At 40.0% G+C, this 13,089-nt stretch overlaps 1 protein-coding gene across 4 annotated transcripts in view; it reads left to right on the top strand.

Annotated features, from left to right (window-relative positions):
* GLIS3 (GLIS family zinc finger 3) overlaps positions 1-13,089 on the top strand; it is a 1,101,679-nt gene that overhangs the window by 1,052,553 nt on the left and 36,037 nt on the right. For all 4 annotated transcript variants that reach the window (XM_029613449.1, XM_029613441.1, XM_029613435.1 and 1 more), the window contains exon 9: positions 5,600-5,781. In XM_029613449.1, coding sequence (XP_029469309.1) covers positions 5,600-5,781 — 182 coding nt within the window. The remainder of the gene's footprint in view (positions 1-5,599; positions 5,782-13,089) is intronic.

Raw genomic sequence — 13,089 nt, 5'->3', positions numbered from 1 at the left:
GTGAAGCCATGCTGTACACTTACTGCAATCTTCCCCTGACTGTTTTAGTTCAGTGAGTCAAAAGGCTTCATGTATTCCCAGAATACTATTTTTGAATGTGTTCTCAAGCTAACAGAATTAGATTTGCAATTTCCCCAGTCACACATTGTGATTCAGTCAAGGATCAGTCAGGACTGACATGGGTCCAAGTTTCTTTTTATAGTGATACAGAAGGGAAAATCAAAGTAGCCAGTATAGTTGCCCATATGAGTAAGCCAGGAATTCATGAAATGATTCATAATTCATAATTCATAATTCATTATGATTGCTGCTTTAGGCTATTAAATAAAAGAGTGCTTCTGGCTGTCAAAAGTAACATATTATTATGAAGTGGATTTTTGGGAGAAAAAGGCGAGAATCTGTTACATCAATTATGAACCTTTAAAACTGATTGCTTTTCATTTTAAGTTTTGAAAAAAATTAGATGATTTTTTGATAGTCTGTTATTTTTTTTGATTAGAGTCATAAGGTCATTTATGATGGATTAGTATGCAGAAAGCACTGACAATAATGTTCTAAGAATCTTCAGAAAATCATGGAAATTGCTGTGTTTTGTGAAAAGCTCAAGTGCATTTTACTCCTTCTTGCAGCTGTGTCATCATGTGACTGTACTTGTGCTGGGACGTATAATTTAGCAAGAACTGCTGAGATTGGCTATATCCTAGAACTGCCGCATGCACTTTTTTGTGCACCTATGATTGAAAGGAAAAAACATGATATCTGTGTAAAACTGATGCTCTGTAATAAGTACAGATAAGAATTAAGCATTTTATCAAATTATTTCTAAGTGTTGATGGTACAGTCTGTGACAGTGGTTTCTTTGCTGTTAGTATCATATGAATTACAGTAAAGGAACTCATTTTGCTCATCCTGATTCATCTTCTGAGGCACTTTGACTTCTATATGTACTCTTTCTATTTCTAGCTGTACTTTCCTGGCTTAGGAGCCGTGAACTGCAAAATTTGGCACCTGGATTATGTCAGGAACAACTATCATTTACTGTGCCATAAATGAGTAAATAAATAATAAAAATGAAAAATTGTGGGTCAGCTTTGTAGCATATTTGAATATTTCTAATAAATCTGTGCCAAATCTCTAAAAACAGAGCAAACGTTTCAGCTCTCAGATTCTCAGCAGAAAATTACACACCCAGAAATTATTTTGTATGAAGAAACAATGAGAAGAGATAAAGGAAAAAAACATAAGATAAATGGCCCAAAATCAGAATGACAATCATAATCATAAGTAATCTGTATATGTGGCAGAGAATCTAAGCCATGAGATACCACAGGCTGACACCAGATATTAACATATTACAGTAAATAGTACAGTACAAGCTCACATGCATGAAAACATGCACTCAGCAGTTGATAAGTGGCTCAAAATGGGTCAAAAACACAAAAAAGTGATATGTATATGTAGCAGAGGTTCATGAGATACTACAAGCTGACACTGAATGTCAGCATAATATAAGAAAATGGTACAATACAAATACGTGTTCATGAAAATGTGCACTCAGCAATTCTAGGGTGTCTCAATATTTTGAGGAAAAGCAAAAGAGCGGGGAAGAGCAAATTATCAAAAATAGACAGTCAGCATAAATTATTAAAAGTCATGAAGTTTCAACCCGGTGCAATAATTTTTACCAATTGTACAAGCATTTATAATTCACAAATGTACGAAAATGTGCATTTGGTGGTTCTAGTGACCATGGCTAATATAATTAAGCTGTCCTAGATGCACAGGTCACATTAAGGGGATTATTTACTAAGCTACAATAAAATGGCAGTGTGTATTATGGGAGTAATTTTGTAACAGCCTGCATAAGAAAGTCAGCAAATTCATCTATAAGTTACCAATTTTTAAAGTGAACATTCCTAACTCCACTCTAGGGACACCTCCACATTCAGTCCAGATAAACTTATGTACATACATGACATACACATGTAAGTTCACATAAATATCAAGCAAGCAATTTTGTAAAAGCCCATTTCTCATGTAAAACACTGTTTTACCTGCAGAAGCCCTTTTGAAAATGAAGCTCCCTATGCCAAGTTCAATGTTTAACACACATTAAAACTACATCAATGTGTGATATTGGTAACACTTGTACGAGCTTTGCTAATATCGCAAAAAAAATCATGTCTGAAATCAAGGAAACTATTAATGAACTAGGCCATTTGCAAATTCATGCAAAGAAGCTCATTAATATCAAAAAAGTTTAACACAGATTATGTTAAACCTTTGATCCGCGATAACTACAGTTCAAGAGGTATAGCTAACTTCCACGAGAACATCAGCAGGTTAACACACCTGCTCTCAGGGGCCTTCCACCCTCCTTCCAGATCTCTAAAAGGGCAGGAAACCTCAAGTGACTTGCCCATGATACATATGAAACACATTGCCGCCAAAGTATAATGCTATCTTAATCCCTCTCTCCTGCATGCCAAGGAAACTCCATCCCCCACTCACAAGCTCACCTCAACATACAGTGTGCTGAAAATGACTCCATTCCCCACTTGTAAGATTACTTCCCTACCCATTATGCTAAAACTGACTCCTCATGCTGGTCCAGCCCCTCCGATAGAATGTTTTTTACCATCAGGAGTGCCAGGGGTCACAACGGGGCAGGAGTGATTCTTAGTTGCTCTTGCCTCACTAATGTCATAATCCAATATGAAACCCGATTACTTTGAGGCTTCCCTTTGCTTTGCACATTAATGCAGGTTAATAAATAGGCTCCTAAGCATGGTGTTTCTTATTATAATAACTATCATCCAGTTATACAAAAAAAGCAGAACACGTTTGTCTGTTTCTTGGCTAGGTTTCTTTCTCTTTTGTTCTTATTCCTGGGTAAAATACTTTTATGTTCCAACACATTTCAGCTTTTATAGTTACATACTTTTTTCTTATTTTTTGGAAGAATAGGTGTGAAATTTTAATTATGGTCATGCCTCCTGTTTTGTTTATTTATTTATTTTTTTTACAAAAATATCCTTCCATATGAGCACTCTTCAGCTGTTCATGTTATCTTCATGCTGTATGTGTATCATTGCAATTCTTGCTTGGGATTCTGATAAAAAGAAACAAAAAAAATCTTGCTTTTCAACCTTTGCATTCATTTATTCATAGACATAACAGGAGTTTTCAGAAAATTTTCTCAATAATAAAATTAAAATGAGAATAGAAAATGGGATCTGAATAATTTGTTTGAAACAGCAATTGACTGATTCTTAAAAAAAAAAGTAAAAGTTTGCTAGGAGTTGTGCTTTAGACCTATTGGTTCCAATGACTAGACTGAATTCATATCTGTGAAGATCCTGACTCTGTAAATAGAATTATTGAAACAGTGAATGTTCTGATAAGTTGGCCTTGGGAATTGGACCCCTGATAGTTAATTAAGGAAGCAGATCAGCCATAGGTGAAAACTAGCCACTGGGAATTCAGAATCACATGCGAGGACCCAGGAACAAGAGAATTAATTATTACTTCAAAGTACTAAGAAGCCAGTGTGACTCTTCAGTAACATTTTTGGAAATCTGCAATTTTTTGAGTAATTTTCAATCTACCATTAAGGTTATGGGAAACAGTTTTTGTTCCTTTAGCTACTTGAGGAATTTGTTATTATTATTATTGAGGGCAATATAGAGTGGTGTGTGTAAGCTGGGTGAAGTTACCCGCCTAATTTTATCCATGATCTTCAGCAGGAAACATAGAGGTCAATATTGAAAGGGTTTATCAAGCTTAATTCAGGACTTAGCGGCGCCAGTGGTTCTCAACCCTGTCCTGGGGACCCTCCCAGCCAGTCGGGTTTTCAGGATATCCACAATGAATATGCATGAGAGAAAATTTGCATACACTGCCTCCATAACATGCAAATTTTCTCTCATGCATATTCATTGTGGATGTCCTGAAAACCCGACTGGCTGGGGGGGTCCCCAGGACAGGGTTGAGAACCACTGAGTGGTGTTTTAAAATTTCCCTCCCTACTAAATAGATACGGTATGTTCTAGCTGAATAAGTCATTACACAGCTAAAACTTCCTTGAATAAAAAAAAGACTGCATGGAGGTGCTCTGGTGGCGGGCTTAAATCTAACCAGGTAGTGCTGATATGTAGTGCTACCCGGTTAAAAATCTGGTCAAGGTCGAGGGCAGATCTAAAATTAGCCAGGTAAATCTAACCAGCTAATTACTGATGTATTAGAGCTAAAAAAAAAAAAAAAAAGGGGAGCCTTGCAAGAAGGAGGAAAGAGGGAGCAACAGAGTCAATAAATAAACAAGTTGATAATTTGAGCTGATTAACACTGCTGCTTTCAATGCTGTGTTCTGATGTCATAGTGCCCCATGGTTTGTATTGCGCAGTCCTCGACCTGTCCTTTCCTGTACTCTCTTTTCATATTGAATAGAGCGAGGGTGACCAACTTTGGTCCTCAAGAACCACACACGGTATTTGAATGAGCTGCCTCCATTGTGTGTAAATATATCTTATGCATATTCATTGTGAATATCCTGAAAACGAAATCTGCTTTCGGCTCTTGAGGACCGGAATTGGCCACCCCTTGGTAAGCTCTTCTGAACTGACCATTCAGCAGGGATTCTTTTCCATTCAGCTGAATGGCACAGTTGAAAAGAACACACCTCCAAAGAATGCACAAATTATATTAAAAGGGGGAAACAGTAGCTGCTGAGAAGAGGGAACTGTGAGATGAATGAATGCCTGAAAGCGGATTTACAACAGCAATAACAAGAAGGAGATGTACGAACATTTCATGATGCCTATTTTCTTTCTTTGGTATAGAAATGTGCATATATTATGATTGCTAATAAATAGGACAGCTTTCAAAATTCTTAGTGCCACTTAGTTATCTGGCTAAGTGGCAGCCAATAAATGCAATCAAATATTGAAACAGCACCACATAGCTGGGTAAGTCTGAATTTATCTAGCTAAGATAAGCTAAATATTGGCCTCAGTGATTTTATGCGTGCCAGTTTTCCTTAGGAAATAAAGCTAAAAGGGGGTAAAGCACAGCCTAAGCCAGATGCAAGATTATGAAAGCTGTTAAAAAGGAACAGGCTATTAAATAATGTACCTAGAGATGTGTGAAAGTTTGAAGCCAAACTTAAACCAAGCGGATTTCAGGCTGATTCAGGTTGTACAGGAACTGCGCATTTTCCCCAAATCTGCTGGGAAAATCCATTGGATTTTCCTTGTTGATCTGAGGAAAATCCAGAATGATCTGAAAAGTCCAAAGCAGTTTTAATCAAATCATCCTTTCTTCTTTGTACCTTTGAAAATTCTAATGCAGATGAGCCATGAAATCCATTTTATATTTTTCAGATGCAGTGTCCGCCTGTGTGTATTTTGAATATTTCATTGAATTGGCTCAGTGAACCCACAGCTTTGTATTGGGTTCTTCAAACTAGATTGCAAAGAAATGTGTAGCTTCTCTAAATAAATAACCATTGTTATTACACAACTTCAAATTGTGACTTTAGTTATTATTTGTCTTGTAGTTAATGTCCTGGGTTTTATTTTTTTGTTTTGTTTTATTCCTTCAGGTTTGCAGCTCCCGTGCCATCCCCGCATCATATCAGTCCCAGGAGAATTCCTGCTCCAGCATCCACGATGCAGAGGCGCACCCCGCAGCCTCCTCACACCCAGCAGGCAGTGGGTGCACAGCTGAAGACATACCTGCAAGGATCAGCACCCTCGTTTCAACCGAATGACATTCAGGTCCAAGGTAAGGCAGGGAAAGTTCTTGATTGATTTACTTGAGCTGTGCCCTCATCACTGGCAAAGCTCCAGGATGGCAGGGCATTTAAATAATCGACTTTAATGGAACGCGTTCTGTATAGATCAACCAGATTTGTCAAGCCAGTTGCAATTAACCCAGGAAACATTAATTGCAACACAAAGAGTTGTCTGATTGACAGCATTCTTTGATGAATTATGCTGCCCTGTTAACCTCCAATTACAAGAAGCAATGGATGTGTTCAAGTATATGCAAGCATAGTTTATGGATGTGCTTGTTGCATGTGTTTCCTGGTTGCACTATCTTCTTGATGAGCAATGCCAGTCCTCCAGCACAGCACATGCAGGCCTGGTTTTCAATATGCCTTTAATGTTCATGTACTTTATTTGCATGCATGGATTCTAGTTTACATGTAATTTACACTCTTTATTGTCCCAATGAAACATTTCTCAACAGGTCTATAGTCTATGACAAAAGATTTGAGCATCCCTACACTATATTAATGAACTTTGGAATGAAAGCATCTTGTACTCCTTTAATGGCAATTTATTTGAGGATCTGTAAGGATTTTTCTGGATTAGTGGGACTGGTGAATAATTTATAGTTGATGGAACCCAATGCAACGGTCACAAAGTAGTAACACTGCAAATATGTTCACAAGGGGACAACAAAAGTACAGCTTGTACCACATTTACCCATGAACCATGTTTGTAATTGAGCCCCCTAGTATTTGTAGATTCCTTTGTCCTTGTTTCTTTGTACTAAGGTACTTTCTTGCCATGCTAAAGGAAAGGTTGGCACATCAAAAGAACTTTAGTTTTTCTTTCTGCTTTTGATGTGAGTTACAGAGAAAGATCATCCTAAATTATGAAAAACAGCCCCGTGTCAGTATCATTTTGGATGTCTATTCTGAGTTGTTCCTGGGAAGACGATGTTATAAAGCATCCTGTTTCCTCCTTTCACATACCTGCCGTTTTCTCCAAAGCAGATCCATCGCCCCTGAAACAGTGGTTTTCAACCTGGTTCTTGGGATCTGCCCGGCTAGTCTGGTTTTCAGGATATCGGCAGTGCAAATGCTTGAGATATGTTTGTTTGAAAGTGGAGGCAATGCAGGCAAATATATCTCTAGCACTTTCTTTCTGAATGTCCTAATAAAGAGACTGGCCAGATGGATCCTGAGCATGAGCTTGAAGACCCCTGCTCCGGGAGAGTCAGGCCAAAATGTGCATTTCATAGGATTCCATAAAACTTTTGTGTATGTGTGTGATAATGCACGAAGAATAGAAGCATCTTTGAGGACTGAAAAACTTTAGACCTCAGACAGAGATCATATGCCCGAAGATTGCACTTGTGATTAGCCGTACCTTTCTATCGCTTGATATACAGTGCTTCACAAACCCTATGGAATGTGGAGAGAACTCATGTTAGCCCATTCAGAAAACACAGTAACATAGTAAATGACAGCAGATAAAGACTAAATAGTCCATCCAGTCTGCCCAGCAAGTTGCATAGGTTTGTGCTAACTGTCATACAGAAATGTTACATCTAAAGTTAACATAAATTACTCCATTACTTCATTTCCATCCTGCAACCTCTAGAGATCCACAGTATTGATCCCACGCTCTTTCGAATTCCATGACTGTTCTTGACTTCACCACCTCTTCCAGGATGGCGTTCCATGTATCCACCACCCTTTCCATGACAAAATATTTTCTAACGTTGGTTCTGAAGTGACACCCCCCTCCCCCTCGGAGTTTCATCTCACGACTCCTAGTTCTACAGTTTCCTTTCCATTGGGAAAGGTTTGATTTTTCTACATCATTAATAGCTTTCAGGTGTTTAAAAGTTTGAATCATATCTCCCTTGTCCCTCCTCTCCTCCAGGATATACATATTTAGGTCCTCCAGTCTCTTCTCATAGATCGTCCGGTGCATACCCCACACCATTTTGGCTGCCGTTCTCCAGCCCGCATCCATCCTTTTTTTTTTCTCTCCCTTTTCCGAAATGTTCTCCAAAACTGAGCACAGTACTCCAGAGTTGAACACAGCACCTCCCCCCCCCCCCCAGGTTGACCATGCTGAGTTCTGCAAAATATGTTAGTATTGAAAAGACAGTCAATGGGGCCAGCCCCCGTAACGCATGCCACGCAGGAGACTCAGGTTAGAGTATCCCCTCTGAAGGAGCCATCTGCAGTCAAGACGTGCCATAGAAGTGACACTTTGACTCCTAGCAAAGAAGGGAATCCAGCTATTGCAGCAAATCTTGCTGGTCAAAGGACCAGTTCTAAGGGCAAGCCTCAGCTAACAAGGGTACGTGTTACCAAGTCATGCCACTTAGGGTGTGTGGGGGTGGGGCAGTTTAAATGAAGGGAGAATGGGGGCGGGGGGGGGGGGGAAGAGAGAATACAATCAATGCTCCTAAAAATAAACAGGACAGAACAGAGACAGAAAACAAATATTTTTGTTCCCTGTCCACCTACTGAGACTGTCTTCATTGTTCAACTTCAAATATTTTTATTTTGTCTGACTGCCTCTTGTGAGTTTATTTTCTGTTATGCTCTGAATGTGATCTATGGTTTTGCCGCATGATTCACCTAGACTTTTGAACCTTTTGGCAAACTATGAATTGCGCTACGTTGTCAGGTTTTGACAGAATGTATGGCACAGAATAATTAAAGCTTATTTTTTTTACTAAAAGCCATGCAAAGTCTGAATAGTTACAGTAATTTAAAACTTAAGCTGTCTGACACCATGGTATTTGGAAGAAAATCAAATAACACAGACTTTCTGCATGTTTTAGTTTTGTGTGCACTTGGGCGAGGGAAGGCCTTTAAGGGTTCTCTCAGAACTATAAATACATCTTACACTGTACTCTTTAACTAATATAACAAGTAATTAGTCTACAGATGCTTGAATTGGCCGATTAAGCATATTGCATGTCATCAGCTCTTTGTGCAATGGCTATGCATTAAAAAAGGATCTCTTTATTTTTTCATTTTTTTTTACTAAGAAAACAGTCAAATATGACTGGAAAGTAGTTATTTTGTAAACTTTGTTTGGAAGGTCTTGTTTGCAAAATGTATTTGAGAACCAGAGGGACAATTTAATTATTTAGGGAAAATTTCTACAGCAGGACTTGGGTTCTGGCCAACATGTCTAGTTTTTAGGTTTGATTGCCTGTAGCAAGCTAGTTTTTATACAGAATATCTTCTGCCTGGCTCCCAGGTAGGAGCAGGCCAGCTCTCCATCTTCTGCCTCCTGGCCTAAACTGGCACTGTCTTTTAAAGGGACTCCTGGGCCTTACCTTCTCAGCTGAATAGGACAAGGAGGAACCAGGATTACTTCTCATTAAGATGGTTCTTGACTAAAGGAAAGATGGTGCCTCACCATATCTCCACCCAGAAAGGCTATGTGCATAGTTATATACTAGTAGTTCTCCCAGGAATAAATAAATGTAAGAACAAAAATACAACACTCAGGCAGGAAACCACATGGGAGAGAGTTTAGTACAGAAATAAAATAATCACAAGACTATAGCAGTAAACAAATCAGAAACAGAACTGCAGCAGTGAAACCTCCTTGCTCTGTACCCCTCCCCCTCCAAGGATAAACTAATTGTCTCTATGTCCATATCAATTTTCTGTCAGAAAATCATGCAGCTAGCTGAAATGTGTTGAGCGCCAGATAGAGCTAAGGGAGTTCACTGCATGTTGCAGGCCTGTTAATGAAATGGATGGAATAAAAACTCAGAGGTGGAATAAGAAGTCTTCAGTTTGGTCTGCCCCTGAGGATTTTCCAGTTACAAGGCCCTTCAATTAATTTATCTAAAACAAACAGATAAAGGAAACATTCCTGTATTACTTAAGAGTCTGTTGGTATCAGCTTTCTGTGAAGTTCTGGCAATACAGATGATCTTCCAGGTGAAAGGGAATCACAAACAACCTCTCTCATTTCTTAGAATTATCTCTGCTGTTTCTCAGATAAGAAGTCACCAAATTCTCTCTGTAAGGATATGCAGGAAAAAAAGTTCTTTGTTTTGTGTCATTTTGTTTGTGAGGATAGCATTTGTGTTGTTTTGTTTTTTTTGTTTATATCATTTTGTAATTTCGTTTGGTTGTAGTGTATGCCGTTTTACAATAGTAGGCACTAAAATCATGCCCCCGTTGCCATTTTTAAAAGCACCTCTTGACTTTCTCTTGCCCCCTGCATCCCCCCAAAGTCTACATTGCTATACTTTAACTCAGATCAGTCCCCCAGGGGCAGCAGCGAGCCCCAATTATTCTAGCCCCACTCTTGCCATTTCTCATAATGGGATCAGTCTTTGCCATACAGACATATAGCGATATCGGTTGATGTTTATTCCTGCCCCTGAAGGTCTGACCCAGCTTAAGGCATGTTAAGAGGAACTCCTGGGGCAGGCCTGTGGAAGGTGGGAAGGAGTCCAAGATGAGGGCCTGCAAGGAGTAAGAGAAAGCCCAAAGGAGCTATTTAAAAGTGGAAGCCATTTTTTTTTTTTTTAATGGAAGCAAAACAAAATGAAAAATGAATGACATTTTGCTCATTTTTCTTTAGTTTTGTTTCAAATGACAGTATATCCCTGCTCAGCTGGCTTCTCATGGACAACAGCAACAACTCCAGAAATCAAGGGTAATAGATGATCTGATCCTATGTCTTCCCCAACCCAGAAGGCAAACTCTTAAGGATGAAAAACATTTGGTTGTTGTTCTGTCTTGCATCTATTGTCTTCCTCCTTTTCATTGGTCTCCTTCCCCGCAACATAGGCTGAGGCTGCTCGGTCCTTATCGGTTCTTAGAAGCTGTCCTTCAGCACCACTGAGCATGCTGCCTCCAAGCCTCAGTCCCAGTAAACTGCAGTGAACTGGACACTTATTCTTAGCAAGTGTCAGCCATTTCTTGCATGGCTCTGTTCTTGAACTTTAACTCTCAGCAAACCAACCAGGGTGTTTCCTGTTTCACTGTGTTCTACCCTCCTCTTGTCCCTCTAGGACCAGCAGGACATGAAGGGGGAGTACCAGCAAACTTTAATCAACTCCAACTGCTTATGGTATCAAACCAGGGGTAAAACTGAGGAGCCAGCAGACAACAAATAAGACTTTAGGAGGCTACAGCAGTTTATTTTGGCATTTATATAGCACTGTGCACCAGGATGCTTTACAACAAATTACTTACAAGTACAAGTTCCTTCCCCAAAGAACTTACAATATAAGTAGGTACCTGAGGCAATGGGAAATAAAATGGTTTGTCCAAAATCACAAAGTGTGTCAGCAAGAAAAGCAGGATTTGAATTCTGGTGTCCTGGCTCCTAGTACATTAGGGCATTCATATTTGAACACCCCCCCCCCCCCCCATCCAAAGAAGTGGTAAAGAGTATGCTACCATTTGAGTGAAGTACAGCAGAGACAAAAAGAGGACAATGCAGCTATGCAACATGAGCTACTAGCCCAGGAAACACAGAATGAAATTGAAGAGTTTACCAGACCCTTATTGTATATTAGTTGATTATGTTATGCATTACTGGATTTTAATTTGATTTGTGATGTAAACCGATATGAAGCTTCCATGAATATCGGTATATAAAAAGTAAATAAATAAATATTGTGAAGGTGCTTAAATGGCCATTGAATAGATGAATCAAAGAATCAGGTAGGGCAATTTCATGTTACAGACCCCTGGACTACTATTGGTAATTTGCAGTGAAATATCACTTTAAATTATACAGAACTATGACTGGAAAAGTCCTATATTGCAGAATTCTGAATGAGAACGGGATTTATGAGAGAAATGTACTGAAAAAACAGCCCTAAGAAGCAAACAGATTCTCACCCTCACTAACAAAGGGAGTCAGACCCTTGGGTTCTCAGACAACAAAAGAAGAAAAGCCGTGCAGGATGAAAGGGTGTACACACATTCTCTTCCCTTGATCCTGCCTGGGTCTTGGCCTTTTGGCTGAGAGAAGGTGATCCATCCAGGCTGGGTAACAGCAAATGACTGGCCATGAACTTAGCAGAGCTAACATTACTAAAAGCTGAGACTGTGGAAGGCCTGAATCACTGAAAGCTAAACAAGCCATGTTCCTAGTGGAGCTGTAAATCCAAGGCAGGAAAAGCCATTCTACCAAGGGAAAGGAAACGAAGGACAGTAGCAGATCCAGAGGCAGAGTGATCTCCCAGGAGGAAGGGAACCACAGCAGCAGATCAGGAGCTGACCCTTGGTCCTCCTTAAGAAAGGGGACACCAGCAGCAGATCAAGCCATCCCCCAGGAGCTTGTGGACCCAAGCAGCAAATCAGACCCTCCCAGAAGGGCATGGACCCCAGCGGCAGATCGGGAGGTGAGAAGGGGACCTCAGCAGCAGATCAAGCAGTCACCAAGTAGGGTGTGGACCCAAGTGGCAGATTGAGCGGTCCCACAGGAGGGTGTGGACCCAAGTGGAAGATTGAGCAGTCCCCTAGGAGGGTGTGGATCCCAACAGCAGATCAGGCAGTCCCCCAGGAGGGCATGGACCCCAGCATTAGCACGGACCTTTCAGCAGAACGGAAGCAGCACCAAGGAGATAGCAGTGTTTTAGATACAACAGACCCCCATGCCAACACTGCCCACCAGCCCAGTTGCATCTTTTCACATGGGTGAGACTTGGGGAAAAAAAGGTGGAGGATAATAATAACAATTGATTAAGTGGGAATGTAAGAGGTCCCTTCTGTTCTATATGGTGGTATACTTTGGGGCCCAACAACCCCAAATTGCCATATATTAAATATTCTTGCTACCGTGTAAAAATGTATATATTTGTATGGCCTGAGACTGTTAACCATGAGTAGATAAGTGTGCTGTTTGACATCCTATTAGTGATGTAAATAGTCATGTAGAAATGTATATACTTATATAGTCTAATAAACCTGTATATATTTGTACATACTGCCAGCCTTGTTCACAGTCCCATTTGTTTTCCTGGGGTAAAGGAAGGGAAATCCCAGATGGAGGCACCAGTCTGCCCTAGGGGGGGACTCCTGCTAGGTCAGTCCCGGACCCAGGAATGCCCCACGAGGTAAGCGGTCAAGGGGAATTACATATTTAAAGAAAAAAATCACCAAAACCACCTTCAGTGACATTGATTTGACTTGCTTGCTGTGCAAAAGTACACTTGAGGCAGGTGATGGGGATGGGATACAATAACACAAGAGAGCAAAGATAGAAGGAAACTAAGAAAAGCTTTGTAGTCTGTAGTAACGTTGCAAGTCAGACAGTAATTTAGGGGGTAATTTTGTAATATTGCATGTAA

The sequence above is a fragment of the Rhinatrema bivittatum genome, chromosome 1, assembly GCF_901001135.1.
Source record: "Rhinatrema bivittatum chromosome 1, aRhiBiv1.1, whole genome shotgun sequence".
Taxonomy (NCBI): domain Eukaryota; kingdom Metazoa; phylum Chordata; class Amphibia; order Gymnophiona; family Rhinatrematidae; genus Rhinatrema; species Rhinatrema bivittatum.
Note: the sequence above shows the minus strand (reverse complement) of the source record. Positions and strands in the feature narration are given on the sequence as shown.